Genomic DNA, 23,246 nt, shown 5'->3' on the forward strand with positions numbered 1-23,246 from the left:
GCCACTACAACAGTCTATTGCTCTGATTAAAATGTATCGATTTTGAAAAACCCAGGAGGAAATACAATTAAATTCCATCATCTTACAAACTTTGGTTGTATCTGAAAAGATATGCAATAAATGTTCTCATACATGTATGGATATTGTATACAAACATTTATATCACTCTGTAAGTAAAAGTAACATACATGAAAAGAAATGCTGTCCTTCAAAAATCGTTAGTTGATTCAGAATCCAGACCAACAGCTTATTTGGTTACGAGAGACTGTAGTGATTTACTAAGCAGACTGCAAAGGAGAGATTCGGTCGCAGTTCACGTATTTCAGTACTGGGTAAAAATGTTACCAGCTTTTAATCGGCTTTAGGAAATGATGGTGACGTTCAGTTGAAACAAGAAGGAAAATAATGCAGAACGAAATGGCCAACAAAGAAAATATATCATATTAAACTAACTGTAATTGTTATCATGAGAATAAATTAAGGTGGAAAGACCTTTCATGGAGATAGTACTCAAGACAGGCAGTACGCAAGGATTGGAAGGTGACCAGTGACACCAGATTGACAGAGCAGCTATAATGATTGCACAGAGGGGAGCGGTAAGTGAGCTGCAAATCACAACATGTTGCCCACCAGCCCCAGAGCTACAATATTTCTGAACCGGGCAAAAACGTGATTTTTTAATGGAAATCAACTTATGATTCATTCAGAAACCAACTTAGGATGTGTTTAAAAATGTTCAAAACCTAACTGGGTCGCATTTCAAAGTGATATGAATAATTGTGTCTGTGTATGTGCGAGATACCTCGGTTGAGTCATGGGTCAGGGAGTCAGGCAATAACCTATAGTGTGTGTGTGTGTGTGTGTGTGTGTGTGTGTGTGTGTGTGTGTGTGTATATATACCCCTTTTTCCCCCTAAGGTAAGTCTTTCCGCTCCCGGGATTGGAATGACTCCTTACCCTCTCCCTTAAAACCCACATCCTTTCGTCTTTCCCTCTCCTTCCCTCTTTCCTGATGAGGCGACAGTTTGTTGCGAAAGCTTGAATTTCATGTGTATGTTTGTGTGTCTATCGACCTGCCAGCACTTTCGTTCGGTAAGTCACATCATCTGTGTTTTTTGATGTGAATAACTGATGGACCAACATGCTCTGGATGCCAGGCACTTTGCGAAACAAGGTTTTTTCTTCAAGAATACAAATTTGGCACTCGGGGGCAGATACCTCGGTTGAGTCATGGGTCAGAGAGTCAGGCAATAACCTATAGAACTGTACGCCTTCAATGAGCAGTCATAGGCAGGTGTGGGTAAATGCCTTGCAAATACAACAAAGCAAGAAGTGAATGTAGTGCAGTAAGGCCTACTCACAGGAAGCCTAGTCTACATGTGCCTGCCTGTGAGTGAGCTGCAGGCACTCGTGGGCACCCAGGTCCCATGGGACACAGCTAAAACAACCTGTCCTAATTGAACTGTGCCCACCTTTTTTAATCTCCCCAACCAACCAAAACTAGTCTCCAACACTAGAATTAGAAATGCTTTAAAGCAGAAAATTCTATCAGCAGTACTGCAAATATCATCTCCTTATTCGTAAAGACTGCCCAGCCATAAAATTATCAAATACTGTTCAGCTGAACTTAGTACGTTACAAAGTTACTTATGTAATGAATCATTTCCTGCTGGTATTTTCCAAGACAGACTTAAATACATTGCTATGAAATAATTGTAAAAAATTACCACCGGCGTATAAATTCTGTCTGAGCACACGCGCTCTTGTGTGTGTGTGGGAGGGGGGAGGGGGGGAACGGCTTCAAAGTGATTATTGAGGATATCACACATAACATAATTTATGAACAATTAGAAGATTATAAGAAGTTCTTAGTATTTAACATCTTACTCTTCAGAAACAGCTGTCAACTATACACACTGTTTTTACGATGGCATGTGAATCAATAAATCAAAAATTTTTACCAAAGTGGAAATATTTTACAAAAATATGGTTCAAATGGCTCTGAGCACTATGGGACTTAACATCTATGGTCATCAGTCCCCTAGAACTTAGAACTACTTAAACCTAACTAACCTAAGGACATCACACAACACCCAGTCATCACGAGGCAGAGAAAATCTCTGACCCCGCCAGGAATCGAACCCGGAAACCTGGGCGTGGGAAGCGAGAACGTTACCGCACAACCACGAGCTGCGGACTAATATTTTACAATCTGGTTAAGACTTCCAATAGTGTAAACCACGAAACCTTGCATTTTAAAATAACAATAGTGTAGTTTATATCATAACTAATTATCAGTGTTGTTGTAAATTAATATTTCATAACTTGAATTCATTGTATTCTTTTTCAGTAAAATCTACATCTCTGACTTCTTCCCACATCCCAGAGATATCTCTCTATGCGGGAGCCACCAAACATGACTAAGCTAATGTAAAACTAATTAATTAAATTAATGACAACACTTACAATGCTGAGGAGAGGGTGCCTTAGTGATTCACCAAGTTGCTTTTCAATAAGTTTCTTGCCAACCAACATAGCCACCCACGGCGGAGTGACAGAATCAAGGAACTTGGAAATAGTTTCTGAATCTAAGCCTGGAATTGATATCAATAGTTGTAATTCTTGAATAGCTGGAAACAATCTGTAATTTATGAATCATAATGCACCAACTCAATTTTTGAACAACAGGAAACAAATCTGGATGGCATGAAAGTGTTCTCAACTTGACTTGCCAGATCGTTTGAATGTCATTTCACTTCATACAATAATTATCACACAGTCAGGCACTGTAACAGCTCAATTTTTGTGACGTCACACATTAAATTTATTTTATAGAATGAAGCAGAAGCATATGAGGTATTGGTGTTCCAGAGTCTAATAATTTTAAATGAAAATCATTCCCGTTTCCTTATCCACTGTATGTCCAATTGCTCTGCCTTTCAAAACTTCATGATGGCACAGTAATTAAATCAAGAAAATGGCTGTTTCTTATCAGCTCTCTCTCCTATTATTACAACTTTAAAAGTCGAATAAAAATCTCATTTTCCTCCTCAACCTGTCCAGCCATATGGAAATTCATCTATCTAAGAATGATTTTGAATCCCATTTAAAGGCTGGAAGACTGTAAGCATCTACCTACGATGCAAACCAGATATTCAACCTGACAGCTTAGGTAATGACGTGCATCCTTAGATGCTCAAATGAGCCCTCAAAACAAATAGCTTCATATTTAAGGAAAATATGCATTGTGGTTCCCTTCAATGTTTCATGAAGATACGGAAGAGGAGGGAGGAGAAGGATGTGAATGAACAACCACCACCACCATCATCACAACCACCACCACCACCATCATCAAAAATTGTATATTACCTGGCAAAGTGAACTGGTTATACAGCCAGTGGGGCAGCGTTGTCTGTTTTATGTCTGAGAATTATGGAGGGGAGGTTATCACTAGTGTACCCTTTAGTGGAGTGCTGACAAGTTATGGGTCTTTATGCACCACTGAATCAAAGGCTCATTTAGACTCAGAACAGAGAAAGGATGTACAGTATCTCTCAACTTTACTGCTTAGGATGCTTCACTGGCAATATCCATAAAACTACCTTCCCCGGTGATGTCGCTATTTTCCACAGCAGTACCTGTTGAGTCATTATCTGCTGTTTCAGTTTCAGATAACAATGCTGACACTATTTCAGAATCTAGAATTACCCATATTACACTTTCAGTTTCCTGTCCCTCAAGGTATCTCTCCTCCAGTAGTGATCACATCTCTCTCTCTCTCTCTCTCTCTCTCTCTCTCTCTCTCTCTCTGTCTGTCTCTTTTGTGTGGTACACAGCATTTCAAGTCCTCTAATGTCACAACAGCAAAAACTAATAACACGCCAGCGTGAAAGCAAACTGACTGCGCAGTCTAGTGGTTAGCATTTATGGCTAGCATCAGCAAGGTCTGTGTTTGATTACTGGTGACCACCTTTTTCTGGTGGAGAGGTCTGGAAGGAGGTTCACTCACAGTTGTGTGGGCAACTGAAAAGCTACTTGCAGTTACATTTTCGGGTCAGAGACCCAGACGCCTGATGGATTATAACCATGGATCTTATTCTCTGTGAGTTTCCACAGAACATTTGTATAGGATTTAAGTCTAGACAGTATGGCGGCAGAAGGTAGGGAACTATTTTCTTCCAAAATTTTCAACTGAATCAAGACAAGATTAGTGCTAATTAATTAATTAATGTCAACAATTTGGGTTTTCTCATCTGTACGTACTTTTTAATTTTTTTCTGTCCATTTTGGTATGATAATCTCAGGTTCTTCTGTTGTAGTCACAACAGAGGAGAAGCAACCACAAAAAAGAACTATGCATTCACAACAATGAAATGTTGTCAGGCACTGTTACTTTGCAGTATTTATTTGCAATGTAGTGTGTGTGTGTTTGAGAGAGAGAGAGAGAGAGAGAGAGAGAGAGAGAGAGAGAGAGACCACTGCACCCTTTAATTCTGATGCTACATTCTACATTTTTTCATAAAAAAATCTGTTCTCTCGTTTACATATAACAATTCGTTCATTGAGGCACCTTCTAAAATCAAATACCATAGCTGTAACAGTTTTTCTCAGAGTTCTTTACTAACCTGTAAGCCCAGTGCCATGCGACAAAAGCTGAAGTTTTTGCAAAGGTGGTTTTCTTTGTATTATTTATAATATCAGGGAAATTCTTGTCTAATAATAGGTTTATCTGTGTCATTACTGTAGGCATTTTACTACTTCTACTTTGCGGCAGTTACCTGAATCTTGCTCCACCCAGCATCTTGTCCCTCCTGTAATTTGCAAGCAACTGATTTACTTAACTTTTGCTTGCCAAAACTTGCTTGCATCTGTCACCTATTACACTTTTATAGTTCTCACTTTCAGTAAAATTAATGATGTTAGGATCAAGTTGTCCAGCTTCGTGAAGGAATTTCTCGCAATCACTGTTCATGCCAGCACAGCAAGTTAACAACACACACCACTTATAACTAGAACATGTCTGTACCTAGTCACACAACCAAGATGAGTTACCAGATTACCCTGCCAAGTAATACTTAAGGCACTGAGTGGTCAACAGGCATATAAGGGAGAACAAACGCATTGCTGAGCCTATGAACAGTATCCTTCAGAGATAAGCCCCTTCCACCTTCCCTTTCCCTCTCCCTGTGTGTGGCACTAAGCACTGCAGAAGATATGGATGTGTTTATAATTCCAGGCTGCCTGTTGCAGGTTGGACTGGTGGTCCACATCCCATTGTGTCAGCTTCCATTATCCAGAAAAACTAAAATCCTTCAGATTGTAATGGGTGTTCAAGATTGATCCCTTGTATTTCAGGTGATGAAATCTTGTGTTTCTGGGTGAGACCTACTTCAATATTACCCTTAATAATAGTTCCATGTGCTATATGCTTAAATGGTAACTGCAATCTGGAAGCCTGCCTTGTGAGGCTATATGTGAAACACACGCTTAGCATATCATCTTGGGTGTTAATAAGCACTTGTGGACTTGTACATGAACTATGGTGGAATATTCAATAGGAACATATCCGGTCTCTTTCAATTCCATGTCAAAACATTTAGGAAATGCTATGTCGTCCGAACAAGACACAGTCAGGGCAAAAGCACATGTACCCTAATCTCTGAATTTTATTTCAGTTGTATCAAGCTGAAATTTATTACTCATTAAATAACTAGCCTCATAATAGTAAAAAAACACAGTTAACTTCACTAGACAATTTCTTTTGTCACGAACACAGTATTTAACAATGTAAACAAACTTATTGATGTGGAATATTTTGGAGGTGACGTTTTCTAATTCTGGACTATTTAAAATATCTTTTATAACTACTTTGATTCACAGATTTTCTAATCATAAAAATGTAAATTTTAACTAAATTTTCAATGTTAATAAAACCAGATTTTAACATAATACTGATCTGCTGCAGAGGCTTACAAAATACTCTTGTGCACACAAAGTAAATTATATGCACACCATACAATACATGCCAATTAAGGGCCATTTCTTGTGGTTTGTCATAGGAGACAGTTTAATGCAATCAGTACCAAGAGTACAGTTAATAGTATACTACCCTTTATAAGTTGTTTGTAGATCATTAGTTAACTAAAATTGTAAGGGACTGTGACATCTTTGCACTAGCATGTTGGTTTTACTTGAGAAGTGTGGTGATGTGAACTCAAAACTAACTGTTTTGTGAAAATGAGGTATCTTCTTCTATGTGATGAATCACTGTAACATTTTACCATCTTTCAACTAATGAGAAATGAAGAAAATAAACAAAAATGTAAATTCATAGCAACATTTATGCCTGTAAACAAGACCCTACATGTCATCTGGGGTTAATGAGAGCCGCATGTCAGCAAAGACGTATAAAATAGCAGCATTTTGTTCTATTAATTATTGAGTTGATCCACTACTCTTAGCCAAGATCATTAAATCAGCTGAAATAGCAATATATTTGCTAGAAAACTTCATAGTAATTATGAACAATTATCACTTTGCATATTCCGATGGAAGTTAATCATTCTTACGTTAAATGAGAAGAGGGTGGTTTCAAGTAGGAACTATTTGTCTGGGATTTTATACACAAGGATAAGATACTAACACTGACTTATGTTTTAGCAGAAGGAAGAATTTATACACAAACATAAATTCTTTGCAAAAAACACCAGTGAAGAAGATAACTATAGCTCGCGTCATGTTGGAAGGCAGCCCTATTTTCAGTTGTTCTGTGCATCCCCCACCATTACCTGCTAGTAGCCAGTAAGATTCATTCTCTTTCCAAGTGGTTAGCCGTGAGTTACAAACTGGACTGTGAGAATCTCTTTCCCATGTGATGCGCTGTTGCCGTATTTTGTGACAATGCAGTTTCATTCACAGAGCAACAGAATTATCCATTCAGATATCGATGTTACTTTCTTGTAGCAGTATAGCTACGAATGTGTATCTGTAAATGTTTTTGTGTGGTTTCCAAATGAATGTCAGGCGACACAATAAATGTAAAGTTCCTCACAAGCAACTTTAATTTAATCGTGTGTCTATGGATATCATCTTAGTTGTGCGACTGGGTTCATGACTTCTTTTCAGAAACGTAATCGACACAAAATCATCGAGTAAAAGATTTAAGAGACAATTTGAGCAGTCCTCTTAGACTGTTTGCAGACGATGCTGTGATTTACTGTCTTATAAAGCCATCAGAGATTAAAACAGATTAGAAAACGACTTAGGCCGATATCTATATGGTCAGAAAAGTGGCAACTCACTCTAAATAATGAAAAGTCTGAAGTCACCCACACGATTACTAAAAGGAATCCGCTAAATTCGGATTACAAAATAAAACACATGAGCCTAAAGGCTGTGAATCCAACTTACACTTAAGGATAACTATTACAAGTAACTTAAAATGCAACTATCACACATGGATAGCATTGTGTGGAAAGCAGACCAAAGACTGCAATTTATTGGAAGAACTCTTAGAAAATGCAACATGTCCTCTAAACAGACTACTCACCCCACGCTTTTCCATCTACTTCAGGAGTATTGCTGTCAGGTGTGGGATCCACAGCAGATAGAACTGATCGAAAAGTTCAAAGAAGAGCAGCTCGTTTTGTATTTTTGCGAAACAGGGGAGGGACTGCCACAGATAGGCTATGCAAATTGGGGTGGCAATCATCAAAACAACGTCATTTTTTGTTGTGGCAGGATTTTCACATGAAATTTCAGTTGCCAACTTTTGGAAAATACTTTGTTGGCACCCACCTACATGGGGAGGAATGTTCATCATAATAAAATAAGAGAAATTAGAGTTTGGAAGGAAAGATAAAAGCGTTCATGCTTCCTGTGCACTGTTCGAGAGGGGAATGGTAAAGACACAGCTTGAAGGTGCTTCTATGAATGCTCTGTGGGGGCACTTAATTGTGAATTTCAGAATAATCATGTAGATGTAGATGCTTCACAAGCAGGAGAGGTGATCTCTGTACATCACTTACAACATCGTCAAATTTGAATCTGAAACCAATACTTCTATTTTTGAAATTTTCAAGACTCAAGAATGAACTGCAGAAGCATGTACAGAGGATAGTACACAAAAGTGTCGGAGCTGTAAAGAGAATAGTAAACAAAAATGTCGGAGCTCTAGAAAACCCAGGAAATTTTGTTTTTGTGTCACCTGAAAAGCATAGAAATCACAAGAAACTTGTGACACAAATAGATGGTTTAAACAACAATGTTTTAAAGTGCTCAGTGTTTGAAATGTATATAAGAAGGGAATACCCAACATCGCAAAAACTTGTTGCAATTATGCCTCAGCAAATTGGCTTCAAAGGTAGCGCTTCGTCAATGAAAAGAATTTTAAAATTCATTGGTTTTAAACATGTTAAGAAGAGTGTTTTTAATTGAAAGAAGTGACGTAGCAGCACGATGGACATCCGTTACAAAGATGCACAATATAAGAGGAGGAGGTAGTTCTACAGTATATTACCTTGATGAAACATGGGTGAATCAGAATCATTCCATGAATGCCAGCTGGGAAATGAGTGATGGTACAGGCGGTTTTGAAGTTCCCTTACGAAAAAGTTCTCGGATTCTTATTCTGCATGCTGGCTCTTCTTCTGGTTTGGTTCCTGAGAGTAAACTTGTACAGGGTGAGGCAGTGAAACGGCACGATTTTGTAAAACCACCAAAGATTTATTTACAAGTAAAATCATAATAGTTGAATATGGATCTCAAGTACAAGAGTGGAAATTAAAGATTTTACTTAAAAACAATCATTTTTTAAATATGGTGTCAGTGAGGTGTCGTCCTTGGTTTTGCACACATTGTCTAAGCCTGAGATGAAATTGTCCCATGACGTTTTGTAGCATCTGTACTGGAATGTTGTTAATTTCCTGTCGAATTCGCTCCTTCACGTCTTCTTTTGTTCTTGGTGGATTTTCCTGGAAGACTTTGCACTTGAGGTAACCCCAAAGAAAAAAGTCTGGTGCCGTCAGATCTGGTGAACGGGCAGGCCAGGGGAAATCGCCATTCCTGCTGATTAGACGTCGTGGAAATGCAAGTCTGAGCAATTCCATTGAGACATTAGCAGTATGGCTTGTTGCACCATCTTGCTGGAAGAGTGTTTCAGCATCTGGATCATGTCGATCAATTCCAGGCAGACCAAAAATGGTCAACATGTCAGCATAACGTCCAGAGTTTACCGTCACTGTGTTGCCATCTTCATCTTCAAAAAAATAGGGCCCCACGATTCCACGAGATGACATTGCGCACCAGACTGTTACTTTTTCAGAATGGAGAGGTTTTTCATGAAGTTCGTGGGGGTTATCTGAGGACCAATATCTGAAGTTTTGCTTATTTACGTACCCACTAAGATGAAAGTGGGCTTCATCACTCATCCATAAGTTATGCACTCTTTCTTCATTTCGTTCAATAACGTTAAGCATTGACTGGCAAAAGCGTATATGGTTATTGTAGTCATTAGGTTTAAGGGCTTGCACTACCTGAATTTTGTATGGATGATAGTGAAGGTCACTCTTCAAAATCCGTCTTACTGATCGATTGCTGAGACCAAGTTCTGCGCTGTGCCGTCTCGCGGATTTTCGCGGACTTCGTCCCAACGCTTCGCGCACACGATTAATGTTCTCGGGTGTCCGGATTGTTTTTGTGCTGCCGCCTCTTTTCTTTGTTGTGCTAGCAGCAGCTTCAAAGGTTTTAACCCAAAGGAGAATGGCTTTCCTTGATGGCACGGGAGCCCGTGGCGGCAGGTTGAATTCACGACGAAAGGCGCGTTGAGCACCAACCACACTATCTGCGTTTTTGTAATATGCCTTTACGGCATATGCACGTTGCGCACTCGACCACCGCTCCATGGCTACTGAAACTTCCACCACTCTAGACGCCTAAGGTCACTTCCCCCACTCTCGCAACCCCCCTCCGCGCCCGACAACCACTATCGAAATCGTGCCGTTTCACTGCCTCACCCTGTATTTAGATGTCAGAAAAACAGTAGTGACTACCATTCAGAAATGAACGCTGCCACTTTCAAGAAGTGATTCACTGAACAATTCTTGCCATACCTAGCTTCAAAGTTGTCATTGTAATATCCATGCCAGTTATCATTCAGCTGTTATAGAGAAGTGTCCAAGGATGAGCACCAGGAATGGAATATTGTGCTCTGGCTGAAGAATAAAAATATTCCGGACAATATAAGCCAGACTCATGCTGAACTCCTGCAGTTCATTAATGTATAAAAGTCACGTGACAGACTGTACAAATTTGACTTTCTTGCATGTGAATGTGTTCACACAGTTTTGCATTTACCCATGTATTACTGTCCATGTAATCCGACAGAATTAATTTCCTCACAGGTTACAAGCTGTGTGTGGGGGTAAAAAAAAAAAAACAGTCAATAACAGACATTGAAAGCTTGTGCTTGAAGCAATATACAGCGTCCCCCTTCAGCATCGGCACACTATGTGCATCATGGTGAAAAGTTTTAAAAATAAGACTTATACAGGGAGATGAAGATAGATAAAAGCCTTGGACATATCATCCTAAATTTATAATCAGATGGTTCGAACATAGACTCATATAGTAGATGGTATTATGATGCAAACTTTGAAACAAAGTAACGATCTTTCTCGGTTTTCAAGACTCACAGCTTAAAAATGTTTCTGTCAACATATCAATTGAATACACTGTGCATGAGAACTTCTTAGCTTTTATTGATTAGGAATATGTAAGCTGTGAAGCATTCAGACTATAATGTTCAACATGTTGCCCAAGGAGTCTTTGCTACCAGTAATTCCTTTTTACACTAGCAATTTACATTGAACAGCAGTAAAACACACCCACATATGCGCATTACTCACATTTTAAAAATTATATGGAATTTAAGCAGTTTTCAAAGAAATATAATGATTTCAGTTTGAGTTTGAAGTTTGTTCTGTTAAGTATTACATTCTTACTTACAATACAGTTCAAATCGCAATAAACGGCAACTATTTTCGATGATCTTTTCATTAGACTAACGTCGTTTTGAGAAAAATTGTTCTTGACATCTTCACAAAACTGTATCAGCAGTTCTCACCTTCTGACATCACACAGGGAATTGCTGTGGAACAGTGGACACAACCTCAAGACTCAAAAGTAAGGTTTCTCTCATGTAGACGAATGATCGAAATTAGTTTTACAGTGTGTTATTCTCTCATACATTTGAATGAATAATACAATGTACCTAGGGCGAATGAACACGATTCTTGGTCTGCCTGCTCTCTGCCACCACGCATGCGCAAACCTCATTCCCTCCACGCCTCCCTATCACTCTGCCTCTATGCACAGAACTGCCTTCTTACATGAAGCGGGCTATAGCTGTGGCCTATGCGAACATGAGTAAGGAGGACCTCGTCCCATCGATGTGGCTGGAACGAGGTACGCGACGGCCGCAATTGGGATTTACTAGATGGAGCTTACTGTCTGTCACTTACAGCTACTCATCTTCCCACAGACACAGACACATGCCAGCAAACAATGCCATGGCACACTGAAATAAATGAGGATCACGACACGCTTCCTTGGCTGCTAGATCCATCCTTTCATTTCCCACAATACCCATGTGCCCTAGTGCCCAGCAGGAAGACACTTCCTTCCCCAGACATTGTAGACGGGTGAGGGCGTCCTGGATATTCTGGATTACATTATCTGCTGGATACAAGCATTGCAGAGAGTGAAGGGCACTCAGAAAATCTGAACAGAAAACAAATTTAGCACTGGAAGAATGTCTCATCTGCACCAGTGCTCGCAAGATTGCTTATAACTCTGCATCGAAGACAGTAAATTCTTGGGGCAGTTGGACCTTGACAACATGATCCAGGGAAACGACAGAGCAACCAACAGACCAACAACCCATTTCTAAAGACTGCTACACAGTTGCGAGGCTTGAATAAAATATCAGAAAATGTCACATTAAACACAGAAGGAGTACTGCTACCTCTCCTGTACCGCACTAAATCTAAAATGACACTGGGCCTCTGAAGTAACCAGGGTGGCAGACAGTTAAAACTCAGGACTTGGGGTTGTACATGCTCCACACCAAGTGACTCCAGCACATGCTGCACATGGATCCCAAATGGCCTCGTTGTTCATAGACAATGAATGAAAACATGTTCCAGAGGGGGATGAACAACAGTATGGTAAGCACATGAATTCAAATCTGCAAGAAATTTACATGCCTGCCGGCACAGAGACTGGATATGGGGCTGGTTCTTTAAGCGCCGGTGGCAAGCCAAATCCCCTCGTGGTGGGCAGCATTAATGATCATCAAATAAGAAGGCCTTGCCAATCCATACACTGTGAATCTGTAGTGTAACTGTGAATGCACGAAAGCCCTATGAAACTGGAGTGGACTCACCCTGTCTGCACCCCAAGACCTCTGGCCAAGTCACTTTACAATGCTCAGAGCCTTCAAGGTCCTGGCTCTCAGGTGTGGCAACCATGACAATTTGGAATAAAGAATGCAGCCCAGGAACCTCACCTCTCTCTAAAATGTAGAATGGTGTCCCTCATATGCAAGTCAGGTGAATTAAAAATAAGAAACACACTTATCTGCAGAAAACAGAAAACTAGTCTTTGCAGTCCTCTTCAATAATCTCTGCACTGTAAGTTGCAACTGACGGGTCACTGTTGCAACGCTGGAGGAGGAAAGGAAAACAGCAAAATTGTCCACAAATAAGGAGCACTGTACAGGACTCCTTACCATACATCTGATAATGTTATTGCTATGGTGAAGAGGGTGACACTTAAACACTGCCCTGAGGGACACCATTCTGCTGCTCAAAATGATCTGACTGTGTACTACTAAGTTTGGTCCTCAATAACCACGGAGACAAAAGGCTCTATGAAGACGGGGAGTTGGCCAAGAAAACCTCATTGATGCAATTGTGGGAGTATACTGTGTCTCCAGGTAGTACTGTATGCCTTATTGATCTCAAAGAATATGCCAACACAGTGATGTTTACATAGGAAACTCTGCTGAATAGCTGCCTCTAGCAGGGTCAGGCTGCTACAGTGGGCTGAATCTCCAAAATCCACATCGAGAGCAGGTAAGGAGTTGCCTGAGCTCTAACAACCAGACCAGACAATGGTTCAGCATTCACTCTAGGGTCTTTCCTACAAGGCTTGTTAAGGAAATACTCCAATAATTACTACCGGAACATGTGCGGTCCTCTCCTGGTTTGAGGAAAGGTATCAGAATAGCCTCTCTTCATGAGTTGGGGATGTGACCTGATTGACATATAGGATTAAAACATTCAAGGAGAATTTCCTTTGATACTGTTGGCAAATGTCTAAGCACGCAGTACCAGTTCTGGTCTCATGAGCGAGTGCATTACCATGAGTCTCTGACATCGGTGATTCCAGCTCCCACATGCAGAAAGGGTAGTTGTAAGACTCAGAATTGTTTCATCTGAAGTCCAACTTTTCCTCTCTACAATCACATGGCAGCAAAAAAACGTCGGATTCTCGACTACAGTGACTTTAGGTTTTCAAAAATGTTCTATCAGTGTCTGATCAATGTCCTCAGATGCTGTCTCGAGGCATGCCTGTCTCAACATTGCTGCTATTGGTAAACAAAAGAGTTTACCGGAAATCCTACAGATGGCTTCCCATACTTTTGTAGAACAAGTGGTACGGTCGATGGAGACCAGGAACTCCTGCCATGATCTCCTCTTGCCCTCTTTAATTATACGCTGAACCTTGGTGTCCACGACTAAATCCTGTGAGGCTGTTTGCTGTTGTGCGGCATTTAAACCAGCTTAGAGCTAAATGCCTGTCCTGGACTTTAGGATGTATATGTCAGCAGCATGATGGATCACTTGTGTGATGTGGTCCACCCATCCCTGGAGGCTGTCGTGGTGTTTGAACACAACCATCTCGCTGAACAGCATCCGGTTAGCTCTGCTGACCATCCATTTTGGTGGAATCTAGTCAAGCAATCTTCCATCCAGAAGGTCAATGTGGAATGGGAAGAGGTCACCAGACTGAACACAGTCTGTTAGGGCTGGAGAGCAGAGAGATAGGTCAATGGCTGGGAATGACTCAGTAGCAGCACAGAAACGAGTGGGCACACCATTGTTTAGCATGCACAGCCCAAGATATCAGGAGGCTCTTCAAAATATGACCCTGAGGGCAAGTAAAGGTTGAAGTCCACAAGACCTGATGGGCACTGAAGTCTCCCAGGAAGAGAAATGGTCAGGGCACTTATCCCTAAGATCTGTTAGAGGCTCAGAATCTACTGCATCTAGCAGAGGTAAATACAGCGAGCAAACAGTAATCCTCTGATGAGCACGAATTTCAATTGCAACTGTTTGCAGGCCAATAGCCAGAAGAAGAATAGACAAGTGGTATGTATTATTTACAAACAGGACAACCGCTCCCTTGGCCCTTTCCCCAGTAAGGACACCCATGTGATGAGAGTGTATACCCCCACAGACACGGGCATCAGATGCTTCAAAATGTTTCTTGCAGACACAAGCAATTCCTTTTCTAGGAGCTTGAGTTCCTCCACACGTGTCCTGAACCCATTAATATTCCACTGGAGGATGGGAGGCTTCTATTACAGGGGTAGCCCTTTCATCCTGACATTCTGCCATGGAAGGCAGCCTACCATGAGTGGAGGCTCATTCCTGGGGCAAGATGATTGCCTAAGTTCAACATCAACATCCATCGCCTCCAAAGAAGAATCAAGAGAGACATCAGAGGGCATGATGTTGCCATCACTGGTCTGTTTATTTCCCAAATCCATATGGGGTGGATGTTTTGCCTTTGATTTTTTATGCTGTGTGGGCTTTGCAGCTACAACCGTGGCTGTGGTTGTGGCAGCACTCGATGTTGTACCAGATTGAACCTTTGGAAGGGTGCGGAGCTACCCAATGCCAGCAACAACAGCTTTTTCTGAAGTTCTGGGGCAAAGGACAGGCTTCAAAATGACTGCAGCAGCACAACTTCATGGACAAATGCAGGTACTATTGCTGACAATAGCAACCTCTGTTTGTGTAGCAGCATCAGCTTTCTGCTCTGGTTGTTTAACAACTGAAGCAAAGGAGGCAGTGTTTCGTAGTCTTAAGATTTTGTATCTTCTGTTCTTCCAGATACATGCTGCAGTCCCAACTCCAGATACGGTGAGCTCCAGAGCAATTCACACACATCAATGGAGACAAACAAAGGACACCTTTGTGGGCAGCCTTACTGAATTTGCCACAAGTATCTTCTCCATGACACCAAAAAGTAGTAAGCCCAAAGCGCTGGCATTTGAAACATTGAATTGGGTTGGATACATAAAGCCACTTGTTTAGGTGGAGGAAACCTGCCTTAATGTGCTCAGGAAGTTCCATGCTATTGTTTGCCTTATTAGTTTCGGAGAGACTTTTGATGAAAAAAATAGGAAAGAAGTTTTGGAAAGACCTCTGATGCGCAGCAACATATACGCTGCATATTTTCGTATTACGAAAGTATAAATTCGAATTGCACCAAACACAGCAAGTTAGTTTCTGGAGCATTGAAATCGAGATTGCGATGTCCTTTTGTAAGCCAGTCATATCTCATGCCAAGTGATGTCGCCAGCCAATGACAGCAGATATTTAGAGCATAGGACACGTGATGTAGTCAGTCAATAGCAAGGTCACTGTTACGTAGTGTGAATACACAAAGAGGAAAAGTTAATGGTTTACATTAACATACATAGTATAGCTACAAGAAAAGCTACGCTTTCACATGTAATATTGATCTATTTTGCATGTGTTATACTTTAAGATACATCACACAAATGTGCCAGTAAATTTAGAATAATATTATAAATATCTGGACTTCTGGGCTCGAAATTCTTCTACGTGGCTGGTCCTCAAAGCAGGGTGTCTACGTGGACAAAAAAAAATCCCGGATTTCCCAGTTAAAAACACAATTTCTCCCGGATGAAATTATGTATAAAGCGGGTGAAAATACATCCGTGTTAAGTAACAGAATGCTTTCCCTCAGAGCTGTAAAACCTATCAGTCCTTTGAATCGTAAAGGTCTTATACCGGCGGAGGACGTCCAAGCACTTTAGGAAATGAAATCCAGGAAAAATCATGTGTTTGGAAAGTTGTTTGATGCGAGACAATATGCACAGAATTTATTTTCGTATTGCGAAAGTATATACACAAATTCCACAAATTACAGCACGGTAGCTTCCAAAACTCTAAAATAGAGATTGCGTTGAGCAATGCACTTTTGTCAGCCAGTCATAGCTCATGTCAAGTTATCTCGCTAGCGAATGACGGCAGTTATTCAGAGCACGAGGCCTACGAGAAAAACAGGCCGCGGCACGTACGTTATGAAGGTAGGCCGAGCTCGCTCAAATCAGCAAAGTGCGTTTCTACACCGGTTAACTCGTACGTAGATGTGTATGTATGAGAATTGCATCGTCTATTGGCATCCACTGTTATTTGTCCTACAATGATAGGAAGTCCGTAGGCCTACTAACAGGCTCTAATTTGGTAATTAAAATCGTGCCAAAATGATTATCAGTTGCGTAGAAAAGTCGAGGTGTTCTGGCACGAAGAGACTTGTGACATTGCTCAGTAACATATTATGCACGTTTTTTTGAAGGTCAATTACACTTTTTGCCATTGATTGCATAATTTTTTATCTATGAAAGAACAATATTAAATATGAAAACTAACTTGAAGCTAAATACAAATGTGCCAGTAAAATTTTAAATAGTGGCATAAATGACTTACCTTCTGGGCCCGACATTTTTCAAATGGCTCAAGTGTTCCGTTTTGAATGAGAGTTATAACGCCCTGTGATTTAAGAAATTCACTGTACATTCTCACACGTAACGTAAATCATCTTGCGTGGAAATTTACTTTGTAAGTAATGTATCTCAAGCCACTATTCGTATTAATTTTTGGTGATCTGTTAGAAATGTAAACAATTGTGACGTCATGAACATCGAATGCACGTTAGTTGTTACGGATGTACTGCATAATCTTCGACCTAAAGCCTTTGACACTTTTCGGTGTCGGCAAACTGGTCTGTGCATTGTGTAAATTACCCATTTCTATGCAACGAAACTTATATTTTGGTGTTATTCTCTGATTTATGTTTCATTACTGCAGTATTATTCAGCAGTAGTGGACTAAAGCTCTTTGCAAGCGTATCAGATCTTACACGTCAAACCTACAAAACTTTAACTGAAATCTAAAACAATGAAAAATCCCGGAATTCTAAAAAATTCCCGGGCTTTTCCTGGATGAAAAAATTCCCACGTTTTTCCCGGATCTCCCGGGCTGTATACACCCTGTCAAAGTGTTCCATTTTAAACGCTCTGTGATTTAAGAAATTCATCCCACTTCCTCACAGTTAACGTAATTCATCTTGTGTAAAAAGAAATTTACTGTGCAAGTAATGCTTCTCAAACCATATTCGCAATACTATCCCGAGACTGTTAGAAATAGATTCGATTTAGCAGTTGCCAGAGAGTGCCAGAAAACACACCTTATTGCGTGTGCGCAGCTGCAGTGGTGTAGGAAGCCCGCATGTTCGTATGTATAAAGCACTAAGGGAGCTTACATTATGCCAAAAAAGAAACAGAACATCAGAGGATACTCCAAGAGCATTGGAATTTCGTAAACCATACTGAAATGCATAAATCGGCTTGAAGAGCACATTGGTTTTTTCGAGATTCACAGTGAAGTAGATCCCATGTGACATTAAGCTTTTCAGTGTGGTTTTTGGAATGTAAATTTTCTTGGAGTACCAGTACTGTACTATGTCATATTTGGTTTTTTATTATGGCATAATGACATACATGACAGAAGATGAAAACGTGCACTTGAAATTCAACGAACAATTGGAACTAGCCAATACTGTGGAACAAAACACTTCGTTTCAAATAAATTGATTGCTTCAGCGGAAAGATTAATAAAGCCAAATTTCTTTAGCAAACTGACAAAAATAACTTCATTGTTCGGCAAGGCGATTAATGCTTGACTGCTAACAATTTGGAAATAAAATCAGAAAACTTAAACTAATAATATATTTTTGCCCTCCATAATTATGTGAATGTATTATAATTCAATGGATAGCTCCCGGCTGCAGAAATCTGTTTTGTTTTCATTTGTCGTGGGAGCTGTAAACAAAAATGAAATAGCGAAATCACTTAATGCAAACAGGGGTCAGGTGGAGACTAACCCCCTCCCAACTACAACTCAGAGAACTCTGCGCATGCGCGAATCTGGCAGCTACGGCGCACGAGAAAAATTTTTCTCGTTAGCATCTGGCTGCTTGAGCCTTACTGCCGATATAGTCAACAGCCACACTTCAAGTAGCGGGAAGCGGGAGAAGGTATTGCTCATACACGAGTCAACTGGGCATGCACAAGAGCCAGCTGGCAACTGGTCAAACGAACCTAATGTAAACCGTTGTGACGTCACACTCATAGAATGCAGGTTACTGCTATGAAGTATTACATAGTCTTCGTCTTAAGGCCTTTGACATACTCATGCCGTTTGCAGACGCTTGTGCGTGCACCGTGTTTTGTTGTTGCAAATGGCGCATTTCCCTTGCCACTAAAGTTTTATTTATTTATTTATTTTTTTTTTCTCCTCTCGTTCCTATTTTATTGCTGCAATATCATCCTCCAGTTGCAGGATACATTAACATTCTTTGCTACAGAATCAATATTTACCAGTCAAAATTACAAAAATTTAACTGAAAGCTAAAAATAATGAAAAATTCCTGGAATTCCCAGTTATCTCCCGGATGAAAAAATTCCTCGGTTTTTCCCGGATTTCCCGGTTGTCCTGGGTCGTATACACCCTGGTGAGTAACATGTAATGATGAAGACCAATATTTTTTCTGAGGAAATGTCTTTAGATCAACCAGACAATCAAAGGTTTAAAGAACTGGTAAACAGTAAATTGGAAGATGCTTTAAGTCTTAATTGTATTCACAAAACTGCAAAGGAATTATAAGACAGGGAGAGAAATCAGTAGATGCACAAACACACAAACAAAAAAGTGATTACATTTTCAGTTCAAATAGATGAAATCAAACAATGGAAACTCCACGTTGGAACAACAGCAACAATATAAGGTATACAATAAATTGCTCCTCACAGTAATGATGATGATGTTTGGTTTGTAGGGTGCTCAAGTGCGTGGTCATCAGTGCCCGTACAAAGTCTCAATTTTTACACAGTCCAATCTAGCCCCTGTCACAAATTATGATGATGATGATGAAATGATGAGGACAACACAAACACCCAGTCCCCATGCAGAAAAAAATCCCCAATCCGGCTGGGAAACGAACCCGGGGCCCCGTGATCCGGAGGCAGCACGCTAACCCACTAGACCACTAGCTGCGGACACCACTGTAAAGAAGACCAGTTGATTTGTAGACAGACATAATGAAAAGACTGTTTTACAAGCATCTATCAGCCAAAGCCTTCCTCCACAAAGAGCACACACAACACACACACACACACCACACACACACACACACAAGTTAATACACCTCACGTACACTCTGCCGCTGCCACCAGCAGTTCAGACTGGCTGCATGAGGTGTGCTTGCTTGTGTAAACATGCGTGCATGTTTTCTTCGCTAAGAATGGCTTTGGCGGATAGCTGCAAGTGTAACAGTCTTTTCGTTGTCCCTGTCTGCAACTCATCTTTTCATCTTTATGGTGAGTATCAATCTATCCTATTCCTTATATTGTTGAAAAAATAGCTCATTTATTCAAGAAGAAAGAGCTTCACTATTTGAGAAAGTCAATAACATGTTGGTCCACTTCTGGCCCTTATGGATGCAGTTATTTGGTTTGGTATCGATTGCTAGGAGTTATTCGATGTCCTGAGAGATATCGTGTTAAATTCTGTCAACTGGCGCATTAGATCATCAAAACCCTGAGCTGGTTGGAGGGCTCTGCCTATAATGCTCCGAACATTCTCAATGGGCAAAGAGATCTGGCGACCTTGCTGGCCAAAGTAGGGTTTAGCAAGCACAAAGACAAGCAGTCTGAATTCTCGCCATGTACGGGCAGGCATTATCTTGCTGAAATGCGTGGCCAGCACAGCTTTGCATGAAGGGCAACAAAACGTCATAAAGCTGTGCTGTATAGGTGTCACGGATGACGATGAAAGGAGTCCCACTATAAAACAAAATGACGCCCTCAATCATCACTCCAGGCTGTGGTGTCGTATGGCAGGCTACAGTCAGGTTGGTATCTCACTATTGTCTGAGGTGTCTCCAGACATGTCTTCACTAGTCATTGGGGCTCAGTCGAAGCAGTATTCATTACTGAAGACAATTCTACTACAGTCACTGAGACTCAAAGTCAAAGAAGTCTCTGGAGACGCACTGGACAGTGGTGGGATACCAACCTGACTCGTTTGTTATACAGCCCGACAACCAGGAGTGACAGTCTAAAGCGCTAATTGGACAGAAATTGGCACGATATCCCTCAGGAGGACATCCAACAACTCTATCAATCAACGCCAAACCGAATAACTGCTTGCATAAGGGCCACAGATGGACCATGGTTTACAGACTTTCTCAATTCCTGAAGCTGTATCTCTCGAATAAATCATCCAATTTTTCTGAAATTTTAATGATTTGTTTGTCTGCATATGTACAGCACATCTACCAATTTCCATCTGATACAGATAATTCCCTTTCTTTGTCTTTGTCTTTGTGTGTGTGTGTGTGTGTGTGTGTGTGTGTGTGTGTGCGCGCGCGCGCGCCCTCGCACCATCAGTATAATTACAATTTGTGGTTTAAACTGTTCATCACAAACTGTATGTATGGGATCCCCTTTGCAATAAGGGAAGCAGCTGAGACAGAAATTCATAAGCGTGGAGGGGGAGGGGTGGTAAAATGGAGTAACAGTGGCTGTAACAATCCTTTGGTAGTAGCTTCCTTCAGGGTTGCATCAGGTACCACTCAACCATACATCCAAAAAACAATATCGCATTCTTATATGGAAGTAGATAATACCAGTATTGTATAGTACCATTTGGATTAAATGTTTCTGTTGCCAAGTTTATTGTTTCTGTTGCACAATTTATTAGAGCAATGGATTTTGTTTGATTCATGAAATTTCTTTGAAATTTACTTTGTGTGTCAATTATTAACTGTATATGTTGATGACATTTTAATTACTTGAGAAACTTGGGAAGAACATTTCGGATTATTAAGGGAAGGAGGAATTGTAAATTTAGAATAAACTGGTTAAATTTTTAGCACTCCTTATTTCACAAAATGGAATTTTGCTGATACAGATAAAATTGAGGCTACTGCAAAACTTCCAGCTCAAAGAAACAAAAGGCAACTGAAGCCATTTTACTGCTTAACAGCATTCAAATGATTTATTATTCGCTAGCCTTTTACCCGCAGCTTCATGTGTGTATGTGTATGTGTACAGCACATATTTTGCTCATATCTCCTCCTCCTACTGCATTTCCTCCACCCCCTGCTGCTCCTCCTCCTCCTCCTCCTCCTCCTCCCTGTCTCTGTCCATCTATTCCTAACCTCCCTGCCTGCCTGTCCATCTCTTCTCCCCATCTCTCTGTTAATCTCTTCCTTCCCATCTCTCTTTCTGTCAATCTCTTCCGCCCCTCATGCTCTGTCCACTTCATCCTCTGAAGCTTAAAGTATATATAATATGAATTAATATAACTTGGAGGACAGATGTGTTGAAAATCACCTCCAGTACTGCAGTCTCTTGAATCTTGTCTTTAGTTTGTCAATAAATTTACCCACTTCGCTTGTGTAACAGCCTCCCATTTCCTTTAAACGACTAGTGTCTAAAGCCCGAGTCATACAGAGTAAGATTCACTGTACGCTTACTTGGCGCCTCAAGTGACGGTTCCCCAGCAGTCTCTGTCATCTCTTAGCCAGCTCCCCTGCACAGAGCTTCATTTGTTTCCCATTGTAGCTCAAATGCTGGTTTTCTTGTACAGTCCTTTGAATGCAACCTGAGCTGTCCAATTATGAGTCCTCTTTGGCATCTGGCTTCACAGCTTGCAAAGTGGGAACACTTTGAGACAACTGGTTAACCCACAAGATTAAACAATTTTATGCACACTTTAGTAGTTCTGCTGTCTTTCTGGTAACAGTCATATTTATTGTGATATTTCAAGATGAAGTGACTTACTGCAAGAAATTAAAATAGTTTGCAAAGAAAAACAGGAGTTGCTACGAGTCTGTGATTGGTGCCTGTAAGGTAATACACTGCTGCATACAAAATGTAGCTAACATATTGAATTATTATTTAAACTTGGTAGATCATCACTGTCTGTCTGGAGTCTCAAGAAAAGATTGTATGCAAAACACTCAGTTCCAATGGTGCACACCAAGTATAAAGCCAGAATGAAATATTTAAAACATCCCTCACATCTCATTAACAGTTTGAGGTATTGAAGTGAGATTTTGCAAGTAATAGCACACAAAGAGGAGATACTTTTTCCATATGGCTAATATGCTAACCTTCCTGATTTACTGCAATATTCAAGTAACTACAGATTTTTTCAATAAAATAATTTTTCAGGGCCATCAATAGCTGGTAAAATGAGGATTGCTGTGTGTTTTGGAACAACAAAGTAAAGAAATTACACTTATTTTTATATCGAGAACACACTTTTTCCTAACCTACTGAGCTGTCTTGCCCTTAGATGCTAGTTTAATAATACACTGTTCCAGGTTTCTGTTTCAAATTTTTTACATGGGAACAACAGAAGTTAGTTATTAGTCAGAACCCTGAAAGTAAGAAGTTTGGGGACAGCAAATCACTACTTACCTAGAAATTTTGGCGGAACGCTACACTCAAGTGTATTTTTATAATGATGGATTGGGATTAAAACTGACCAAAGGATCTGATTTCTATATCTTAATTATCTGAGTAATACACAAAACTAGAATGGAAATTCCTGTACAGAAAGAATCGTGAAGCAAGGGAAAGGCAACCACTGACCTATAGAGGACTGATGCCTGGCATACAGAAACACATAAACCGGCTTACGAGCACTTGCTCTTTTTTTTTTTTTTTTTAAGCAAGAGTACACACATCCACATAAACAACCACTTGTGTGTGAATGTGTGTTCTCTTATAAGAAAAAGAGTATGAGCTTGAAAGCTAGTGTTAACTGTTTTCTAATACTAGTTTCTATGTCTCACATG

At 40.4% G+C, this 23,246-nt stretch overlaps 1 protein-coding gene across 3 annotated transcripts in view; it reads right to left on the bottom strand.

The window, feature by feature from the left end:
- The window catches only part of LOC126419014 (uncharacterized), a 474,218-nt gene that overhangs the window by 49,130 nt on the left and 401,842 nt on the right, over nucleotides 1-23,246 (bottom strand). For all 3 annotated transcript variants that reach the window (XM_050086069.1, XM_050086068.1, XM_050086070.1), the window contains one exon: nucleotides 2,466-2,593. In XM_050086069.1, the coding sequence (XP_049942026.1) occupies nucleotides 2,466-2,593 (128 nt within the window). The remainder of the gene's footprint in view (nucleotides 1-2,465; nucleotides 2,594-23,246) is intronic.

Source organism: Schistocerca serialis, chromosome 9 (assembly GCF_023864345.2).
Source record: "Schistocerca serialis cubense isolate TAMUIC-IGC-003099 chromosome 9, iqSchSeri2.2, whole genome shotgun sequence".
In the NCBI taxonomy this organism is placed as follows: domain Eukaryota; kingdom Metazoa; phylum Arthropoda; class Insecta; order Orthoptera; family Acrididae; genus Schistocerca; species Schistocerca serialis.